Source organism: Nilaparvata lugens, chromosome 11 (genome assembly GCF_014356525.2).
Source record: "Nilaparvata lugens isolate BPH chromosome 11, ASM1435652v1, whole genome shotgun sequence".
In the NCBI taxonomy this organism is placed as follows: domain Eukaryota; kingdom Metazoa; phylum Arthropoda; class Insecta; order Hemiptera; family Delphacidae; genus Nilaparvata; species Nilaparvata lugens.
The window spans coordinates 27,010,498-27,034,459 of NC_052514.1; the positions used below are offsets into that span (position 1 = coordinate 27,010,498).

At 33.3% G+C, this 23,962-nt stretch overlaps 1 protein-coding gene across 1 annotated transcript in view; it reads left to right on the forward strand.

Moving 5' to 3' along the window:
* The window catches only part of LOC111062679 (copper-transporting ATPase 1-like), a 132,929-nt gene that overhangs the window by 102,772 nt on the left and 6,195 nt on the right, over positions 1-23,962 (forward strand). The window contains exons 7-21 of the mRNA XM_039437262.1: positions 1,154-1,423; positions 4,021-4,259; positions 5,878-6,111; positions 6,993-7,133; positions 7,642-7,750; positions 9,622-9,875; positions 14,742-14,939; positions 16,020-16,179; positions 16,766-16,934; positions 17,558-17,705; positions 18,027-18,147; positions 20,688-20,830; positions 21,509-21,712; positions 22,184-22,333; positions 22,890-22,960. Coding sequence (XP_039293196.1) covers positions 1,154-1,423; positions 4,021-4,259; positions 5,878-6,111; positions 6,993-7,133; positions 7,642-7,750; positions 9,622-9,875; positions 14,742-14,939; positions 16,020-16,179; positions 16,766-16,934; positions 17,558-17,705; positions 18,027-18,147; positions 20,688-20,830; positions 21,509-21,712; positions 22,184-22,333; positions 22,890-22,960 — 2,611 coding nt within the window. The remainder of the gene's footprint in view (positions 1-1,153; positions 1,424-4,020; positions 4,260-5,877; positions 6,112-6,992; positions 7,134-7,641; positions 7,751-9,621; positions 9,876-14,741; positions 14,940-16,019; positions 16,180-16,765; positions 16,935-17,557; positions 17,706-18,026; positions 18,148-20,687; positions 20,831-21,508; positions 21,713-22,183; positions 22,334-22,889; positions 22,961-23,962) is intronic.

Genomic DNA, 23,962 nt, shown 5'->3' on the forward strand with positions numbered 1-23,962 from the left:
TCTTTATGTATTTTGGGGCGCTGAATTCGAATTTGAAATTTACTGTCACTCCAGAGGGCGGCTTCACCCCCAAAACCCCCCAAAATTTCGGACTTTTTTCAATTTTTCCATTTAATCTCGAAAACCTTGAGTTTTTTCGAGAAAAACCATTCTCAAAATTGAATATAATAAAATTTCCAATAAATTGAGTGACTAGAAAAATATCTATATTGTATAGGGTAGAAATGGTAGGTTTTCATAATTTTGTAAAACCCTTAAAAATACCCCTTTTTTGAAAATTCGTAGCTCCGGAACCAACAATTGTAGTCCTCCACGACCACTCAATTTATTGGAAATTTTATTATCTTTAATTTTGTAAAGAATGCTTTTTCTCGAAAAACTCAAGGTTTTCGAGATTAAATGGGAAAATTGAAATAATACGAAATTTTGGGGGTTTTGGGGGTGAAGCCGTCTTCTGGCGTGTTAGCGAATTTCAGATACGAATTCAGCGCCCCAAAATACATAGGCTATAGAACCATCGAGAAAAATTATTTCGGGGCTGTTTCCTGAAAAACGACCATTTGACGACTATTATATTACTTTCAAATTATACATGTCATCAACAAATATTCAGTCTAGAACAAATTCGATTTGAAATTGATGCTCCAATTTGGATTTTTAATCATTGTGGTGATACATTGGTCTCAAGCGAAAATTCTATTGTCAAATTTTTATCTCATTGAAGGAATCTTATGCCATTTTTGTGTTTTTTTTTTTTAGTTTGGTCCATAATCCATAAAATTACTTTGAATCTCATCTATTGGCAAAATTTCAAACATCCAAACTTGTTGGTATATTAGATTAACATTGATTAATGCAAGGTTCATAATTTCGATTACATCAAGGTCCTGTTAATAATAAATCATAGTTTAAGACAAATTGCATGGTATTTTATCAATTAAGCGAAATTAACCGTAACCAATGTCTTTTAGCTTGTAGGAGAATTAATAAGTAATCTATCAAAATTGAAAAAGGAGTAGAACTAAAATTGGACTGCAGAGGAGTTTATTTCAAGTCTGATCTGCTTTTTAGCGATTTCAATTTATCTTGTAACTCCTGTATTCCAACTCATTGGAATCAGAAACTGTTTTTAATAATGATTTTCATTTCTCAGGTGTTCATAGTGTATTAATAGCTCTTTTAGCTGCCAAAGCCGAAATCAAATATGATCCGAATACAGTGAAACCCGCAGACATTGCGTCATCAATAACAGAGCTCGGCTTCCCAGCAAATGTTGTTGATGAGATGGGGAGTGGAGAAGGAGTCGTAGAAGTCAAGGTAAGCTCAACATGCTTTAAATGTGAACTTATATACTTATTATTCCATAAGATAAAAATTGATAAATTAAATAATAAGAATACCAATAACAGGTACTTCGGCAAGGGTAAGGGATTCATGGAATACAAGAGAATGCATGGATATAAATCATAATCAGTTTGGTGATTTAGTATTATATGAAATTGGCACATTCTAATGACCGTTTTCACATACACCGATCTTGCGACGACACGACACCCATAATGTCCTTTGATTGATTTGTTGGCTAATCAGACGATATTCATCTTGGGAGTCGTGTCTTCGCAGAATCGTTGTGTGTGATAACTGCCCATATTAAGATGCTAAGAGCTCTTCTCATATGCTTGAACAGAAATGAGCTGAGAGCATGGATGTTATTATGGGATTAAAATGCAACAAATTGAGAGATTATCATCTTGTTGTAATGTAAAATTCTCATTTACTTTTTTCACCTTTCTTTAGTACAGTATTAAAACATACGGTGGGACCAAAAGCTTAAGTGTGTATGAGTATTCTCGAATACAGTACTCTAAAGATATCTGAGACACAAAAAATGTTGAACATAGAAAATAGCACCGCTATTGTAATTAATAAATATTCGAACCAGGCATATACGATGCAATTTTATCGAGATAGAAAGTCGTTTCTCAATTTTTGGTCAAGCACCTTACCCTCTATAAAGAGATTCACTCAACTGTCAGCTCTCCTTATAACCTTATAAGTAACATCAATGCTTCCTATTCAAGCAGAGCTGACACTTTGAAATTCATCTCATTACAGACACCTCTGCGCACTATAGCATTTATTATGAGAAAGCCATCCAACCAACCAGATAAAATTATTATTCATTTTTATTGATTAATGTATTCATTCATTGTACAAAACACTATATAATAATTATGACCATGGAGGAAAGACTATAGTGAGGTCCACGTTATAATGGCAGTGGAGGAAGATAGGAGAACAACTTTGCCGATCCTCTGTCTTGTCAATGCCTTCTATGGAGGGTAACTGATACCGGTTATTGATGTAATATTAACTGTTCATTCTCGTTTAAAATAAACTATTTTTTATCAAGCAAGAAATTATTTTTTCAATGATTTCATAATGAATATTTTGTTATTTAATCATATTTCTACATTGTTAAAAAACAATCTGGCAACAGAGCAAAGCGAGAAAGAGATACAGTAGCGCTATCCGCTTTGTTGAATAGAACAGAAATTTTAAACTTAACCTCACTTTGGACTATTTATGTACCAAAATCAAGGAATTGAAGAAGTTTGGGCAATTGCCTGTTTCTCTTTCCAAATATCGTGTTTGTGACTGTTCTAATAAATAAATAAATAAATAAATAAATATCAAGATGTAGTTGCTTTACTATTACAGAAATTGATACCCAAAGGGAATATTATACAGAGCAGGGAGGAAGAGATTCGTCAAGGGCTGAAAATAGAATAAGAAATCTTTCTACAGATCATCATTCTGATTTCTCTACATTTTCCTTGAAATTTATCTCTATTCAAATCAAACAAATCTCTTATTTACCACTAACTCGTGAAACAAAGAAAACAAAGGTCTGTTGTCTTTATTTTAATAAAGATAGCTCTTAATTTGTTACAAATTTTCATTTCCATTTTTCCTTTCTATGATCATGGATGATTGTGGTTTGCAACAGCTTTAATTCGTTGTAAATTTTCATCTTCAATGCTTTTGTATGCCCTGTTTATGCAATTTTGGCAAAATCTTTGCTATTGCCAATTCAGCTACAAACTTCACATGAATTCAATTATATATATATATATATAAGCGAAATGGCACTCACTCACTGACTGACTGACTCACTCAGTCGCAGAACTAAAAATCTACCGGACCAAAAACGTTCAAATTTGGTAGGTATGTTCAGTTGGCCCTTTAGAGGCGCACTAATAAATCTTTTGGCAATATTTTAACTCTTAAGGGTGGTTTTTAAGGGTTTAAAGTTCGTCTTTTAGTATGTATAAATTTTAGCATTCTTATTCTCTTAATTATAATTGAAATATTATTGACATATATTCCATAATATATGTTAATATATTATTATCCATAATATGTTAATATAGAACTATAATCTAGAGAGAGTACCTCTTCGAAACAGTTGTTAACTGGTAACTAAATTGATAATTTTGTCAGGTTGGCATCAAGTTGAGTTGACTTTGTTAGGTTGGCACCAAGTTGAAGATTGAAATGCATTTATCGCGGAAAAATTGATTGGGCACTGCTACTTCAATCAGAGCTATTCCTGGGAATATTATATTACTAGCCGTCAGGCTCGCTCCGCTCGCCATATCCGTTTAGCCAGACGTTTAGTCTGGACCCCCGACTGGATCGTCCTAACATATGATAAAAATGCAGGCAAGCGAAGCGAGCCTGCTGATCTCATTCTTGGACGATCCAGTCGGGGGTCCAGGGGGCGGAGCTCCCTGGCTAGACGGATACGGCGAGCGAAGCGAGCCTGACGACTAGTGATAAATAAAATTTAGTTTATTCTAACAGTGAAATTAAACAGTAGTTTTAATAGTTACAATCTTTGGAAAGGTAAGTTTTTATTATATGTTTCAAAGGTCTCGTGATTTATTGAAACTGTTTTCCTAATTATTCAATTCAATGATGATTTACACATCTAAAATTCAGTTTATACATTATTAGATTTCCTAGTCATGTTATGTTTTGTTGTAATATTGGTTATTTTTTGCAGGGAAGAAATCAGTAAATGGAAAAGATCGTTTTTGATTTCGCTGATATTCGGTGGACCATGCATGATTGCGATGACTTATTTTATGATGGGAATGTCACTAGGATTCATTCCCCACGAATCGATGTGCTGCATATTACCAGGATTATCATTAGAAAATCTCATCATGTTTCTACTCTCTACACCTGTGCAGGTGAATTCAAATTTCCACTTACAAAACTCTATTCATTAAAGACTACATATTTTTCTGTTCTCACAATTTTGGATTGGTTATGTGTCACTTGGTGTAGTGTAGAATTTGTGTACCTGAATGATATAACCATCGTTAACTTGAATTTATATTAATTATTTGAAAGTAACAATAAGAGACTATCTTAACACTGTTAAATGTGCTCATTTGTCTCTATACATATTCTAGAAATGTCGTATTCCTATAAATAATGTATCATCATGTTCATTTATCTATATTACTCCCTTCATATTTCAATAATCAACCTTTCATTAATTAAACTCATGCAACATATTGCTTTGAACAAAATATTTCATATTGAAAGATAAAATTATGTATATATTTATTTTGTTTTGAAGATATCATATGAATGTTGCACTGATGTATTTTCGTCAATATCAATGTGATGGGGAATAAATTCCTTAATATTGTAAAAGTAACACTGTTAGTTGAAATGATAGGGATAGGAAGAAAGGCAAACCTTTAACTATTTCTCCACCGGTCTATTTCTATAGAATTTCATATTCCCTAATAAGGTTAAGTGTTTCATGACAAAATTTCCAGTCAAAAAATAAAAAGTACAACTATGAATTTAATTATGTCCGGTTTTCCAATTTCTTCGAGTTCTTATGAGTTGAATTTAAAATGCTGTATTCTAATTAGTTCAAGTAGTGTAAATGAATTGAATTTGTTTTATTCTTTATTTATTTGGTTAAGTTTGAGTTGAAGAGAGGACTGCAAAGCCCTAACTCTGTCATTTGTACAAATGACACTAAATGTGAATAACATCGGCAAACCTCCAGCTATTTCTTGAATTCAGATAATATATGATACAGTCAGAAATAAGTTTCAATGTTTCGCGCACAATTTTAGCGAATTTTCCAGTCCAAAAATAAGTATAATAACTATTAAATGGATTTTAAGTTCTGTACTCTAATGTGTCCAAGTTTCTATTCATTCGTTGGTGCGTGTCAGGTAATTCTATATGCCAATATCTGAATAGTAATCCACCGTTTTAACAGATTAATTGAATTTGTTTTGAAGTCTGAATTGAATTCAAAGCTCTGTCATAGAGAAAAGATAGCATAATATGATATCACATGGTATAGGTAGTTCATGTTTCAAATTTCAAGCTGATTTTTTGTCAACTCAAGCCGATTACTGTCGTCTACCTCTCTTTTATTACTGTTTTGGGATGAGAGATTATTATTACTGTTTTGGCTCAGTATGAGAGACTACCAGCGTCACATATCTTCAAGAAAAAGAACTACCAGAACTATCAGCTTGAGTTGACATTGAAAATTGGAACATAAATGTCCTAATTCAAAATTCAGAAGAAATTCATAGGAAACTTAAACAAATTAGAACACACAACTTTGAATTAAATTCATGGTTCAGAACTAATTCAATTCTTAGGAAACTTGAAAAAAATAGAACACACAACTTTGAATTCAATTGGGATATCTTCTTGTGCTATCTGTTCTCTATGGTTCTGTGTTTTAATTTGTTCAAATTTCCTATGAATTGAATTAGTTCTGAACCATGAATTGAATTGACAGTTGTGTGTTGTAACTTGTTGCAGTTCTTCGGAGGATGGCACTTCCACTGCCAGGCGTGGAAGGCGCTGAAGCACCACACAACCAACATGGACGTGTTGATCAGCATGGCGACGACTGTGAGCTACGTCTACTCGGTGATAGTGCTCGGTCTGGCCATGCTCAGTCAGCGCCACACCAGTCCGCTCACATTCTTCGACACGCCGCCCATGCTCTTTGTCTTCATATCGCTCGGCCGCTGGTTGGAGCATGTCGCCAAGGTTGGTTCTTATCACATTCTCTCGCTTGGGAAAGGAGGAATAAGTAAATGTAAAAACAATAAATCTCATCACATTTTTCCTACTTGGGGGAAAAAGGAATAATTGAATGTAAAATAGTTCTGTTGGCCATCAAATATTGTACCGTCTATCATATTAAATCATATAGTACAGAATGAATTTTTCGTCCTGTCGCACAGTTTTTAATGTAATTTATAAAACTTGAACGTAATTATAATGAAGCAGTATGTTTGTTATATACAAATGAAATACAATATCTTATCACTACAAATTACTAAAGATTATTAACGAATGTGCTCGAAATGTCTACCCATTGAGGTTATACAGGCTTTAACTCTTTTCAATCATCCATATTCCTCGGTAAAATACAATTTTTCATTAGATGGCCGGAATTCACTTAAAATGTTAAACGTCTCAAGGATAATCAACTCGCACTAAAGTGTGTATCACGATTGGCTACCATCCTACCAACGTCGTGCAACATAACAAAATTCCTTTCTGGAAATAAATTACCACACACTTACAATAGGGTAACAGGACTAAAAATCACTCTACTATATACTATCTACGTTAGACTCAACCTAATTAGACTATAATTAAAAACTTAATCAAAAAAGGCGTTATCTAAATCTTATTTAGACGTTAGCGTACGATACAGACAAATGAATAAATAGTGATTGTACCAAAATAATTTATCTTGCCTCTTTTGAGTCAAGTGTATGTCTTCCTCTATTTACTTCATGAAGTCAAATTTCACTTTAGGAATACTGAAGTCGGCTACTACTTTTTCTCTATCTGGATTAAGAGTAACCTTATCATCCAACATGTGAGTAAAACTTCTACCTTTTCATCCTATTTTTCAGGGTAAAACATCTGAAGCACTTTCAAAGCTACTGTCTTTGAAAGCTACTGAAGCTGTTTTGGTTTCGCTTGGAAAAGAAATGGAAATTCTGTCAGAAAAGCAAATCTCTGTTGATCTGGTTCAAAGAGGTGACATACTCAAGGTATTTATTACTATCATCTGCATTTTTATCTCTCAATTACTATTCTCTGCTCAATCATTGACTATTTATGATAATTGATTTATTAATACCGCTAGCAATAACATCCTTTCATTAAAGATAATTTTTAAAAACCAATGATAGCCTGTGTGAATGTTATTCTGGATTAATAATCATGCGGTCTGTAACAAAACAAAGGTTAGTGATCCTATATATGCAGAGTTCAATATGTGATTTCCACAAAAATTGGAAATAAATGTGTACACTTGGCTCAACATACATCGACGTTTTGACTATACTATTCAAACTGTAGTACTAAATACAGCACCTGCTACATATGGCGACAATTGGAATCAAGGAAGCAGAGCTTTATGGAGACTAACTGTTCATATTTGATTCATAGCTGCTTTACGGAGACAAACTATTCATATTTGATTTATTAATATTGAACTTTGGATAAAATCATTAGACATTTTTTATGTTTCCAATGTAAATGATTGTCTTTTTGCAGGTGGTTCCGGGAGCCAAAGTGCCAGTTGATGGGAGAGTTATTTTCGGACATTCCACGTGTGATGAATCCCTCATCACCGGTGAATCACTGCCAGTTCCTAAATCAAAAGGTATCGTCATTTAAAAATATCCAACGATTTACGGTTCCATTATTACATGCAATCGAAAGACTTTGGAATCTCTTTTAATTCACAAAATTGTATAATTGTTTATTTGACAAGTTTCATATCAAACATAGATTTTTCGCTTATGCCTCAATGATATTATATTGTCCAATTAGGTCATAATATATCATGCAGTCCAATAAAACTCCAACTCACATTTTACTCTATTTATTATTACCTCTTACAAGATTCAGAGGTTCCTTGAGCATTATTGTGATTGTGGAAAGAAATAACTAAATAAATACCCTTTAGTTCAGCTGAGGATGTAGCAGGTTTTGCCATGAAGCAAGGCTCTCTGTAATGTTGAGTGTTTTTGAACAAATATAATAATTATATTCAGAATACTAATGCCTTATCAGTTTTATTATGGGAAAACACCACAATATCTCTTCCCATACAATCAAATTATTCAGAGGTGATACTAAGTGATCAGATGTAATTACATTTTCATCCCTAGGCCACAGAGCTAACACATTGTACTATCCATCACTCCAATTGCTCTATTTTTTACGACTTCTAGCAGGTTTGCTATTGGAGTGCATTGCATGTTTAGAACGTGATTCATTAATGTATCCAATATGTAGAAAGAAGTATTGTGTCTTGCAGACATTAATATTCATTCTAATATTTTTCATGGTTTTGCCTATGTGCTTGAAAACAATAAATTATAGGGTTGAATCTCTGGTGGCCTCTAACATCTATTCTTGTGAAATAAATAAATAATGAATAAATACAAAGAATCACTATCACCCTTATACATATCATTTTATTCCAGACATGACTAGTTTCGGGTATTTATCCCATTCTTGAGAATATTAGGATGCTAGTGATTTTTTCTTAAGAATGGGATAAATACCCTATACTAGTCATGTCTGGAATAAAATGATATGTATAAGGGTGATAGTGATTCTTTGTATTTAAACTTTCAAGTAGTCCTATCAAAATACTTGGAAGAATAATAAATAATTATAGCAAATACAAGTACCCTTAAAATATGTTCAAATTGAACACGACTAGTTTTCGACATTCATGTCATTCTCAAGTGTCTTTTTTCAAAATTATTATCTAGTTATTTTCTATAATAATTGAACATTCAACCTAACCTATTAAAGTACTTTATTAGAATTATAAATAATATTTTCATATCTATGTGTGCATCTATAGGCTTTATTGTACAAGAATAACTGGTCACATCATAAATCACAATTACTATGCATTACAATACCAATGTATTTGATTGATTTGTATTTTAACTTATCTTCTGGTCTTCATATCCTCTTCATAAGCTTCCACTTATTATCATTACTTTAGCATAAAAATGTGATTTCTTTACATTTTTTTTAAATATAATTTTACTATACACTTGTATTTGTTTAATATTACTAAGAATAAAAAATAATTCTATTGAATCAATTTGATGCAGGTAACGCCTAAGAAATCAGATTAGTGTTAAAGTATTCACTAGATCATGTTCTGATGTACATTTGATTGATGCAATTACATTTTTCTAATATTATTAACAATTTCAATCTAGCTAGTCTCTCGAAGCCGGTTGAAGTGTGCGGACGGTGACTGGTAAGGCTGTGAAACTCGGCTGTGATAAACTATAAACTATATGTGATCTCAGACCTGTTGCTTTACCGGCAGAAAACAAATATCTGTGGATAAATGTCGGTGAGTCCGTTCCTTTATTAGAAACTAAGTTACAAACGACCACATTAGGTGCAGATAACTTAGGTGCACATAACTTTTCACAAAATGGCTCAATTGTCACAAATGGCATATTTTTCACAATATTCAATGTGTTTGGTTTGCAGGTAACGTACTTATCGGCGGCTCGATCAACCAGAACGGCCTGCTGCTGATGGCGACGACGCACACGGGCGAGGCGACCACCCTGGCGCAGATCGTGAAGCTGGTGGAGGAGGCGCAGACCAGCAAGGCCCCCATCCAGCAGATGGCCGACAGGATAGCCGGCTACTTTGTGCCAATGGTCGTCATTGTCTCCTCCATCACACTTGTAGCTTGGCTCATCGCCGGCAATATTGATGTCAACTATATCCCTATCACCGTCAGTCATAAATCAATCCACGCTAATTTTTGTAGAACAATAAATTTACTAATGAAATAAATTGCTTCAAGAGAAATCCTTGATTGGACAAGGGCATAAAATTCATATTAATTTGAATTTGATGAGTAAAAGGAATAAGTATTCTAATTGAAGAAATGTTTTTCTGAGCGAGATTACCTAATCTATCTCAATTTGGATGTGATTGGTGAATAATCTATGGATATCAAATCAAATTTTTATTATTGTCGTAAACAAACATTGATTGCATAGACAAAAGTCAATTCATATAAAACATTCACACATGGAAATAGACATAAATAACATAATCTAAGAATACACGGTACCAGAATTAAAGCAGTTTAGGAACAAATATCGGGGCACCGAGCTTCGCTCGTTATTTATTTATTGATAAACCGAACACAATTCTTTAAAATGATTGGGGAAGGACTATCTGGCACAGCCCAAAACTGTCTTCCCCGAATTTTGATTTATACACTATAAAAAATATTCCAAAAGTAGGTTATGTTCCATACACTTGAATTCAGGTCCAATTTTCAGTCCAAACATTTGGAAACAGAAAAGTTCTAATTTAGATTGTTTACAAACCAAATTGAATAACAAAATAACACTCACTAATCACTTAAAACTAAAATAATGATTATATTTGAAAATTATGATATAATCTAATTTAGAATGATATACCATGTCATGTCAACAAATCAGATTATTTTGATCAAGTCGATTAAAATTTCTAGATAATATTTCTCATGAGATAAGCTGATTGATTACACAGCTGGAAATAATTCTGTTTCTCTCCCACACACGCATCTTCTGTTATCGACAGACGACGAAATTATCATCTGTTTTTCCAAGGATGAATAATTATTATCCTTTTAATGTCATTCAGCGAGTTTTCCCAAGGATGAGACCTAGTGCAATCGAATTTTTATATTATAAACCTACAATGTTCCAAATTTAGTGAAAATCGTTAGAGCTGTTTTGAGATCCGTTGGACATAAATAACCATATAAATAATCAGATATAAAAATAACCAGATATAAAAAATATACAGATATTGCTCGCTTAATATAATAGGATAGGATATAAATAACCATATAAATATAAACAGAAATTGCTCGCTTAATATAATAGGATAATATTATGGATAGGCATTGTAGTTCAACATTTCTTCAACCGAGTAAAATGCTCTCTCCTTCAACCATTTCGGTACAATAGACTTAAATCTTCTACTGTTCAAATTTCTATCTTCAGATGATAGAGTATTAAACATTTTCTCACCCTAATAGCTGTACATTCTCTGCGTCCTAGCAAGCATGACCCGCCTCGGATCAATCCGACCACCAGATTACTACAGTAACTATATTACCCACAGTATGGCCATTGACTTTCACGCTTCTGATTGGTTAGCTCGGTCACATGGTACAAATCCGCCATTAAGATTCCAAACAAACTTTCAAGTCCTATCTTATAGCATTAGAAATTTGGAACTTATCACTTCTTTTACCGATTGTAAACATATTTTGAACTCACGATGAGTTTGATATATCATTTTCGAAGGGAGATTGATTATACTTTAATATTCAATTCAATTTATTTTTTCCTTCTGAATACAATTCAAGCAGTTACATAGAATCTTGAGCAATAAAGTTTATACAATTCAAGAAATAATTTAATATACTTACAAAAAACAAACAACAAAATATAGAACTATACTAAACAATAGAACTCTTGAGCTATCACAATTTTATTCTTGTATAAAATTCTTGTATCAGATAGGGAAGAGCTTACATAGGCAACAAAGGCCTGTGCGTAAGCTCGAGTTATCGTAACAATATGTGTTATATCTATAATTATAAAGAGAGATCTCAATTTTTATTAGAGATCTAAACTACATTAAAATAATTTTCAATTATGAAACTATAATCCCCATGCATTAAGAAGGGATAAAAAAAGTGGAAAACTGAATTATAAATAACTTTAAGTTTAGAAATAAAAGATGATGAAAACCAAGGAATAGCGAGGAAGGCTACAATTTAAATAACAAATTCAAGTCAGGAAAACAGATCAGACAAGCATGACAGAACTGAAAAAAAATCTCTCTGAAGGCACCCAAATTGAATCAAACACGCGCACCCCCAGTAACAATGAGTGAGACGGCATTATCCTCACTGATATCAAACAGCCAGTTCTTCAAGTGCCACTTGAACGCAGAGTTCGAAACTACATCCAACAATCTATTCTGGTTGGAACGGAGAAGGAAATTTCGGAATAAAATATGAGAAATGTAAAAGCAATTTGTCATTGAAAACGATCTTGTTTGTTGTATTGTGTTTATACCTACTGCTGATGCATATCTTGTATTATATGAATGTTCTGTAGGAGTAAATATTGAATGGGAATTATTATAGATGTAGATCAACAGATCTTTTATGAAAAGTTTTCTCAGTGACAAAACTCTGGACTCACTAAAAAGTAACGCAGAGGAATATATTCTATTCTTTTTTAAACCTGCCTTAAGAATTGATTTCTGAACAGTCTCCAATCTGCTAATGTGCACCTGGTAGGCAGCACCCCAGGCCAGTATACCATATGATAGCAATGACTGGACGAAGGCATGATACATCTGTCTAATTTCCCTAGCATTTAAAACATCACTGAGACACCTGAATGCATATATATATTTTCTTAATTTAGACAATAAGAAGTTGGTATGTTCTGCCCATCTCACTCTCGAATCAAACACCACCCCCAGATACTTATAAGAAGAAACTCTCTGTATCACTTCACAACAACAAGCATTCCTCTCGTCAACTCCACATTCGTGAATTTTCAATGGATGTAAATTGGAATCTGAGTTATTACTTAGACTAATGGGCATAAACTTGGTTTTTGCAATATTAAGAGAGAGGGTATTCTGATCCAACCATTTCTTGATAGATCTTAGGTCAGACTCAGCTCTATCACGAGCCTCCTCCCAAGTTCTCCCTTAATATAGGCAATAAAGAAAATTTTAAAAACACTAATAAAGCTTGAAAAATTAATTTTCCTTCCTTCGGACTCATCGCAGACCACTTTCGCGGACAACTTATTGGGAACTAGTGATCTAGATAAATCATCTAGATGATCTAGATCAATTTTATTGTATTTTCTCATCCAATTTATTGGATTGAACTACAAATAATCCAATTTCAAAATACTTTTTGCGGCTCAATTAAATATAACATTTTATGAAATTTTTAACTGTGATTAAGTGCTGATTAAGTAGTACGTCTTGACTTCTATTAATGATTCTCTTCAGTACTGAGTACCCTACCCTAACATGTTCAATAATTGGTCAATAGTTATTGATATAATATGGATTTAGAGTCGCATTACCACGAGCTTAAGATTTGAAATATCACTAAATATGAATAATAATGGTTATATGGGTTATGTGTTTTCTTTTTCAATTGCTTACAAATCATTAAGTAAGTAGAACTATGGCTAGAACAATTGGCTTTTCCACAGTTTATATCCAATGTTGTGTTTACAATATTTTAGTCAGACTTATTGGCTGTCAACTAATAAAACAAAATATTTGAATGTTATGGAATCTATTGTGATGAGAATTCCATCATATTTCTACAAATAGATATGAGAACTTCATTATTATGTGTCAATGGAACAAAATTTTTTACAATATAATGACATATTTCAAAAGTTTTTTTGAAGATTCAGCTTTCAGGTTACGTTACCTACCTTTCATTTTTACTCGCTATTATCTACGAATCACTATTTCAAGTTCCAAAACTATATTGGGATTATAAAGAAAACATTGAAGAAATTTTTTGAAAGTTAATAATCACAAAAATATGCATTAATAATTAAAGGCAAGCGATTTTACTTATAATCGCCTATAAGCTCCATTGTAAAATTCAAATATTTGGAATCTTCATGGCAGCGGCGGGAAAAAAACTTCCCACGGCCATACTGTGGGTAATATAGTTACTGTACAGATTACCTATATTAACTAAATAATATAATAAAGGAAAGAATTGGCTTATACATCCACGGGATAGGTAATACACGAATGACGCATCAACACCTCTGAACTACTGAACTGATCAACTTGAATTTCTGCATAAAGAGTCTGAATTTAACGAATATGGACATAGGCTTATTTTTATTGCTATCAATCAATTAATTCTACTCTAATATTCAAAATAAATTTATTCAATTATTTGTGATTCAAAGTTTACGCAACTATGAAGCCCAACCAATATGGGCATACTCCAAGTGACTCCGTAGCTTAGTTGATAGCGCGCGCGGTTCATGAATCAAAGGTTGGGTTCATGATCAAAGGGTTTAAGATCTATCAAACTAATACTTTTGCTAGAAATTTTAAACTCTTATGAAAATCATCCACGTAATTTTGAACAAAATAATACATAATTATATTATTTTTTATGTTTCCTGGACATAAGAAGATTGCATTATTTTACAATACCAAATTTTCCCCGATGCAGAGCACGGGTTACCTGCTAGTTGATAATAATTATTAATTGTGTAAATATACCTATAGTCTGTTCATTGAAAGAAGAGACCAAACATAAAGTTTGCGCTTGTTTTTACACAACGTTATGTTGTTGACCCTCCTCTCGATGATCAGACTATATACATCTCAAGTGTTTCTGCTATTTAGTTCTTAGGTCAATATTTGCAGTAGCAGAAGTCCTTTGTTCTATTAATGTAGCTTTCATTGGATATTTGAAATAATTATAAGATTGAGTAATAATATTCCAGAAATTGGTTTACTGCAATTTCTAATGAATCTTTCATCTCAAGTGTATTGATTGTGTGTTTTAGGATCACGAGAAGATGGGGCTGAGTGAGACGGAGATTGTGGTGCAGTACGCGTTCAGATGCGCACTGAGCGTGCTGGCGATTGCCTGCCCATGCGCGTTGGGGCTGGCCACGCCCACCGCTGTCATGGTTGGCACGGGGGTGGGGGCGCTAAACGGTATACTCATCAAAGGCGCTGAGCCCCTCGAGAACTCACACAAGGTAAACAATTATAAGAATGTCTATATACAAGTTTATTATGAGAAAATCCTCTTTTGATATTGGAAGCTAAAAGCTTCCCCACATATCAATGAAAGTGAAAATATAATTACCATGAGCATGAGTTGTGATTGGACTTTTCCTACTCAGCATGACCGAGCGAGTATGGATAGTTAGAACTTTTAGGAATGATATTCTCACTCTACCGGTAACTTTCACTGACACTGATTTGTGGGAATCCAGCTCTACTCTTCTCTTGACTGTGAGTAAGTGAAAGAAGAGGCTCCTATTTCCTGAACTTTGCCCACAACACTTGTAATATTGTAAAATGAACGCATTTTTATCTAGCTATCTGTAATAAAATGGAAATATCATTCAGTACCGTTTATAGTTTTTTTTGAGTACGGTATAGCATGTTTCAACTCATGAGAGCTACTTTCAAATGCAAACAAAACTTAATCGAATTCATAATAATTTTAGTAATATTTTTTTGTGATAATAGTGGTAGCCCTACGGTACGAAAAGTGAATATCTATCTATCACTATAACAAATATAGATAATAATATATGTCATTATAACACATAAATAGAGAAAAGGTTGCTTTTTCTGTATGACATTATAACCAACTGAATTGAATTGAATTTTATTTCGATAGCATAATACATCCGAATATTGTGTATTATTACCCATAATACAGGGTACACAGGGTATAGTGACGCTACAAATATTCAAATTTAATTATTATATTACAATACATAATAGTAGGATTATCCCCATTACATGAATAACACTATTATTGAATACTATAATTATTATGAATTATATTTTAATGAATGTGCAGCATTCCAATACCCTGATAACGAAATAGTAATTGCCCACATAGACTAAAAACGAGAATCACGGAAAGCGAAATCACTAATGATGATTTTTTTTTAAATTCCATTATAACACAAATGTATTGAATAGAAGAACTGTAACGTTATTTGTTACAAAAAAGTTTGTTAGATAAGTTTGAATTATTATGTTACTACTACTGTACTCACAAGAGACATAATCATTGAAACGTGTTCCCTCACTTTCAGGTTAACTCTGTAATATTCGACAAGACTGGCACAGTGACTTACGGAACACCAATGGTGTCAAGATTGTGTCTTTTCGTTGAAGAATCTGTTTGCTCTATTGGAAAGCTTTTAGCCGTTGTCGGTACAGCCGAAATCAACAGTGAACATCCAATTGCCTCAGGTGAGCAACCAGTTTGTCATTTTCCAAGAAAGGAGATGCGAATTATTAGTGTCCCTCAAATACATTATTGTGTGTGAAACTGAACTTACTCTACAGGAAACTATTAGGTGCTTCAACTAAAAACAAATTCATTATTCCTACAAATTCATTATTGTGTGTGAAACTGAAATAACTCTACAGGAAACTATTAGTTCTGCTTCAGATGAAATAAATTGTCTTTTTCATTCTGATGTGAGCTACGCTTGCGACTTCGTTTGTGCTATACATAACTGAATTGTAACCTCTTCAAATTCATCAAATAGATATTCTTATTCAGTATTTTTCCATTGACAGATTTGTAATGCATTATTTCTATATAGCATCCCTGATGAAAATAACATTGAAAAATAGTTCAATTTTTGTAAAGCTAATAACGAATGCATTCCAATCTGAAAATGGGGTTTAACGGTCTCATGGATCTCACATACAACAGAAAGCCGGTTCCAACAAATTATAGTGTCATTGGTATTAATTACAGGTTCTTGGTATTAATTAAAGAAAAATAATCCATTCAAATTTTATTGACTCTTCCATGTTTTCTGTCCAGCGCTTGTTCAATTTGTGAAAGACACTCTGAGAGCAGAGATAACTGGCAAATGTTCAGACTTCCAAACAGTTCCTGGATGTGGATTGAGGTGTACGGTCTCGCATGTCGACAAAATGCTAGATGCTGCCCGTATGTCCGAGCGAGTCATCAATTTCTCCAATCAAACAAGGTAAATCAAAGAAAAGTTCCGAATAAAACAATTTTCTAATTCAGTCTCGGTCTCCTTTATTCAATTTTAATCTTTTATGTTCAGTATCTCGAAATATAGCTCTTGATAGATAGATTTATCCACTGTTTTAGCTACATTATCAGGTGACTATTAAGTTGAATTTTTATTAGATGCAATTATATCTTGCTAACAATTACCGTTGTACTTAACAAATTTTACCTACCTAAATTCAGCAATGTTATAGGTCATTATTAGAAATGTTATAGAATGAAACAAACATTCAATACCGTATGTTCGTCTTTGATACTTTCTTAATACAATACTCAAGCTTCAAAGCTCTTGACACCATCATCATAATGAGTTGTATGTTGAATCAAAACAATCTATGTGGGGCACCTCAATAACTTATTTATTTCATAAGTTCAATAGTTTGTTACTTTGTTTTATTATTTATGTCATACTTTTGTTATTTTGTTCTATTTTTCATGTTATTTTATTAGTTTTACTTGAAATTTGAGCTTGAATACTCATGTCATCATGTGTATGTTTCATGATAGAGTATCAAAGTAGAGATAATTTTTTTTTTTTTTTAGTTTTAATTGAATTCAATCGTTCAATTCCAGGAGTCCTAATACGCTACTGATGTTGAACAATATCTCGGTGGATATAGCTTTACAACAACAATCTACCTCATCAAATCAGTCAACACAACTGGAGAAATTCCTCAACATTGGATCTGCCAATGCGGCTGATGAAGTCAACGAGTACAAGGTTGGTGTTCTTTCATTTCAATTATTCTAAATACAAAAATCTATTACAAAATAAATCAGACTGGAGGATTCTGATTCAAAGAATTATTGTGATGAAATTCAAGGTTCTGTAGGATTATTTGAATTATATAGGTTATCATTTGAGTGTATAGTTTGTTCATTTTGGTACAGTTATAAGGTATGTTTTCAGGTTTTCACTCGAATTACTCTGTGAAATTAATGAGTTATGAGCTCATTCAATAAATACATCATTAGGAAAAATACACATCATTCTCACTACTAGTTTGATACTTTTTCATAAATGCTCTTCGGTTCTTTCTAGGTTATAATTGGTAACAGAGAATGGATGAAGAGGAATGGAATAAATGTGCCAATAGGCGCCGATATCCGAATGACAGATGAAGAAGAATTGGGACACACTGCCGTATTAGTCGCCATAAATGGTAAGAATTGTCTCCTCATTTAGGAAAACTTCTACATTTTCCCTGTCAGTTCCCTTATTATTTAACTGTCAAAAAATTAATTTTGGTTCATAAGAGAAGAAATAGGAGGATGGTTTTGAAAGAGAACAATTGTAAAAGTTCTCCATAAACTAATTATTGAACGAGCGTTAGCGAAGTTCTCACTTAGGTACTAGAGCCCAAAGTCGTTTTCTGTCTGTTTGTATGTTCGACAAGAACTTTAGAGAGAATTGATCAATCAACTTCAAATTTTGAACACGAATTCTTCGAACCTTTCTACAGGTCAAGTTTGTTGGACAACAAAATTGACTCACTCCTTTGTCCTTTTTCAGGATATAAAAATAATATTGAAAGTGCATAAGAAAAAAAATTGTTTTGATTTATCATTATCAATCAGCTGGAATTATTTGCATGCTATTTCTGTAATTTTTCCATTCATTTAAAGAAGCTGATGCTATTATTTGGCAGTTTTCACACTGTTAGACAGACAGACTTTATGCGCAACACATGATTTCAGCTGAATAATACACAACATTAATTCATAAGTTCTATATTAACTCGCTTCCGTTAACGTCTGTATGCCTGTCTGTAACATACACGTAATTAATACTACTTGTCATATCAGTAGTTGCTGTGACATTTTTTTTACTTTCCTTGCCCTATTAGGCCTACCATAGGTAAGGAAAGTATTGCTTTCCGAAAAAAATTAAGATACCCCAATTTCTAAATTTCTAACTTTTCTAACTAAATTTCTTGAAACTACGTTTCAAGGTCCCCTGAGTTCAAAAAGTGGTTTTTGGGTATTGGTCTACGTATGTGTGTGTGCGTGTGTGTGTGTGTGGTGTGTGTGTGTGTGTGTGTGTGTGTGTATGAGTGTATGTACGTCTGTGTACACGATATCTCATCTCCCAATTAACGGAATGACTTGAAATTTGGAACTTAAGGTCATTTCACTATAAGGATCCGACACGAACAATTTCGATCAAAAGCAATTAAAGATGGCGGCTAAAATGGCGAAAATGTTGTCAAAAACAGGGTTTTTCGTGATTTTCTCGGATACGGTTCCAACGATTTTGATCAAAATCATATCAAGTGGAGTAGATTGATCATGAAAATCTCTACAATTAATGTTCAGTAACATTTTCACCTAAAATTGAAAATAAGGTTTAAATTCGAGAAAATATGATTATTCAATTGCAAATTATTGTTGATTCTATTGAATCATTCACTATGAAGAGATAGCATACCTCATGTGTGTCTCCAGCGTTATTGCCCTGTCACCAGCTGACTCAAATCTTTGAATAGTAGCTTTGCGTCAGGTGATAACACTAGCGTCAGGTGATAAATTTTCATAACGGCAAGGAAAGTTGTGTGAGTGCGCCATATCAGATTTTTGTTCAAAGCGTTAAAATGTGAATAGAAGCTATTAATGTTCACTAACCCTTCATTATACAATGAATAGGTACCGTACTCATCCATTTCATTTTTGTATCATTTATTAGTACCTTCAAATGTTGAGACCGTTGAAATGGTTTGAGATATCGATGTGCGGGTTTCGCCATTAATTTTCCTTTTAAATTCATCTGTTTCGAAATCATATATATCACATGACCACCTTCCCATTTGAAAAAATAATGTTGGATTCGAAATGAAATTGGATCCATATGACTGACGGATCCAAGATGGCGGACAAAAGTTTTGTAGCGACAGAAAGTTTTTTTTCTAATTGGAATAGGATTCCCATGGAGCCTACTACTGTAATATCATACTTTTAAAAGATATCTTCAGCTGTTTCCATAATAACTCTCACCAAATCTGTATAATTACATGTTGCGGGTCTCATAGATTGATACATCAGTTTATGAGCGAGCTCTTCAACCCAGGGGGTCTCTAGTAATACATTGGTTGATGATACAACACCAATATAAGTAGTATCAGCTCATCTTGAACCTTTCATTCACTAGTCTTGATAAAGAGCTCTTGTTGAAACTAGACCTGGAAATTAAGAAATTATCTATACTGTATACTTGATTTTTACCCTCGCCATGTCGTAATTATTTTCAATGATTCACTATTAATACAGTAGAGTACCGATTATCCGGACGTCCGCTGGTTGACAAAAGAATATGAATCCCATAAAACTCTTATCTATTCTGTATTTCAAGCGGCTGATTGGTCCGCCGCAAGTGCAGTAAAATATTTTTAATAAATGAAATATTTAAGTTACTGTACCTTATTGAATTACAAAACATGGTATCTGTTTTAACTATAATGTGAAGGAAAGATGAGTGTATACAAGTCATATTACATACTAACAAGTACTGTAGGCCAGAATTCAGTTTCAATCACTTCTACGCTTAAGAGAGAGGGTAAAATCGAGTTGAAATCGATTACCCGGATTATCAGCTAGTTATCCGGACACTTTCATGCATCAATTAGTTAATAATCCGGATAGTCGGTGCTTTACTGTAAGTTAATTATTGTTAGTGTGGATTCTGTTGATAAATCGTTATTTTTTGCAGGCGTTCTCATTTCAATGTGGAGTGTATCAGACATTGTGAAACCAGAAGCTCATTTAGCAATGTATACATTGAAAAAACGAGGGCTGGATGTGATTTTACTCACAGGAGACAATAAAAAGACTGCTCAAGCTATTGCTTCCCAGGTAATTACATTAAATTCCTCCTAATTCACCTTTTCAAACACATTCATGAAGCATATCTCTGTAAAGTGATTTCACCAAAGTCTCACAATCATCACTTTTCTCTTACTAAGTCGTTTACTTGATTAACTGTAAAACATCATTTTGGCCAACACTTAGGCCAACCACTAACTTAAAATTCCACCAAACAGGTTTAACTGAACCATTTACCTATATATTGGTGATAGAAGAAGAATTAACATTGAATTCTTTCTACCTGTCAGTTGAACCTGTTTGGTGAAACTTTACATTAGTGGCCTTAGGACTCTATATAGGCCTAGACCTTTTCATTGCTTAAGAGTCACTATTCTCATCATGACTTTTTCATTTAGTTGTAAGATATGTTAATGCCGTTGTAAGAAAAGGGTGATTTTCTGTGTTGTTGTGGTAGATATCCATATTGAATGAAAAGGATTAATTTTCAAAGTCAAAGATTAAAACAATTTATTTTAATTTACTTATTCACAAATCACTTAATTCACTCCTTCACTCCATTGTACAATCCTTACAAAACAGTAACAAAATGAAATTTTAGATACTAGTTTCGGTAGTTTCGCTATTATCAATCTTTAGTGAACTGGACTAGAAATAAAGTGGTTTCCATTGAATAAGGTAAATTAATGATATTGACTTGTGTTGTAGGTTGGTATTCGTAAGGTGTACGCAGAGGTGCTGCCTTCGCACAAAGTGGCGATGATCCAGAAGCTGCAGGAGAGCGGGAAGCGGGTGGCGATGGTGGGGGATGGGGTCAATGACTCCCCCGCTCTGGCGCAGGCCGATGTCGGCATTGCCATCTCATCAGGCACTGATGTCGCCGTCGAAGCTGCTGATGTCGTCCTCATGCGAGTCAGTATCTCAAGTCAAAACAAATCATTACTAAAATAGTAGTTTATAAAACAGCTTCATAGTGAGGTCTTTAACTGTGAGCTAAGACACAAGTGAGCGAGTATAGCGAGCGAACGCGTGTCTTGAACAACTCACGAATGCTTTAAATATCATATAAAACTGTAAGGCTCAACTCACACTTACGCGACTCAGGTCGAGAAGAGACTCGACTCTATTCAAGTTTTCAAATGGTGATGTCGCGGAGACTAGAATCGACTGGTCTGAGTGTCACCATTTGGAAACATTCACGCTCTCGACTAGAGAGTCTCTTCTCGACTTGAGTCGAGTAAGTGTGAGTTGAGCCTTAAGGTGTCAAACTTAATTACGATTACTAAAGGTAATAATTTCACACTAGACAATGTGGTAATTTATGTACACATTAACTTACTTTAGTATTTTTACATTAAACTTTGGCTGTTTTTTTTCTCTCAGAACGATCTGCTAGACGTGATCGGCTGCTTGGAACTGTCACGGAAGACTGTACAGAGAATAAGGCTGAACTTCCTCTTCGCCAGCATGTACAACCTGATTGGCATTCCAGTGGCGGCGGGTGCTTTCAGCATGTTCGGATTTTCACTGCAGGTCTGTAACAACACTACGGCTCCCGGTTGCACAAAAGCCGGTTAAATTTCAATCGTTTTAAATTTCACGAGAAATTATACCATAAAGAAATTGATTGCGTTTATAATTTAACCGTTTTTTGTGCAACCAGCACTATAAGTTCTATGGAATCATCATTATTCTTTTTTCAATAAAATATTATGCAAATTAATCACTTGATGCACCAGTGAATTCTTTATTCACCTGGATTAAATTTCATAAATTTCAAATGTAAAATTTATAAGAGAAATAGTGACTTCCGAGATACGGGCCGCTGGTTGTTATATGTTGTATATGTCCCAATATTGTATAAGATGTTCTATTTAAAATTAAACAAATGAACTGTTCTCTCAAATAAAATGTTTAGTTGTCTTATTTGAAATTAGAAATTGAGTAGCCCTGAATATATACGTTTTAAGAAATTAATGTTGCCTATTCAAAGTTTAGTCAAATGAGTCTATCATTCGATGACTAATTCAGATCCTTGCTTTTTCTAAATTATCGAGTTTTTTGACCAGTTTTTGATTTGTTATTGCAGCCGTGGATGGCTTCAGCAGCTATGGCGTTGAGTTCTGTGTCAGTAGTCGCCTCATCTTTAATGTTGAAATTGTAAGTAAAACATCCATTTGCACTTGTTCAAAATTATTGGAACGTCCTTCAAGTATTCTCTTTCTAAAGATTTCAGTTGAAATAATACTACTGTATCATTATTCTACGAATTTAATTTATTGATTATCAGTAATCCTCATGGAATCAATATAATAATCTATAGTAAAAAAGTTTTATACTTTCGTAATGATTTATTTATAAAAAATCCTATGATATTGTTACCTAAGACTTTGAACCAACTAACTGCAATTTCGTCCAAAATAGGTTTTTGGTGTTATCGAAAACATCATTTGGGCTTATATCAACTAAACAATTTTTTTTTAATGACGTAAATGAATAAAAATGAAATTTTTCTCGATAACATTTTTTGCTCTCCGGTGAAATTGAGCTAGCCGTTCCACACTTTTAGCCAAAAAATATTGTCATTCTCGCTTTCTCAAATTATTGTCTTGAATAAACCAAGGCTATACCCAACAAATCTAATTTTTCAAATTTTCTTGGATTTTGATGTTTTTACCGTGAGACAACTATATGCCAAAGTCTCAATAAAATAATAAGTAAATAATAAAAATATCTTCCCAAAGCTGATCAAGAACACTTTCAGACCGGTTATAACAGAGAAATTTCAAGTTTATCCTACTAAACTTTCATTCATCAGAAGGCAGCTAATTTACACAAGCAGTAAACTGATCAATAAAATACCTTTTGACTTGGTTTTCAAAATTAGTAAAAAGAGCGTCAATGAGTGGATTAAGAGGGAATATTTCTTTACCTTGAGTATAGCAATTTAATTTTAATTCTTTTATTTTCATTTTATAGTTTTTTCTCTGCAAACTATTTGTTGATTCTTTATTATTCTGCTGATCTAAAGTTTCTATTGTAATTATTAGTTAAATTTAACCTAAATTTTCTGCATTATTTCGATATATTATGTTTTTCTTTTACTGTTTTGCAACTCTCACCAGCGGGCAAAGATTTTCTTTTTGCTGGTAATGCCTACAG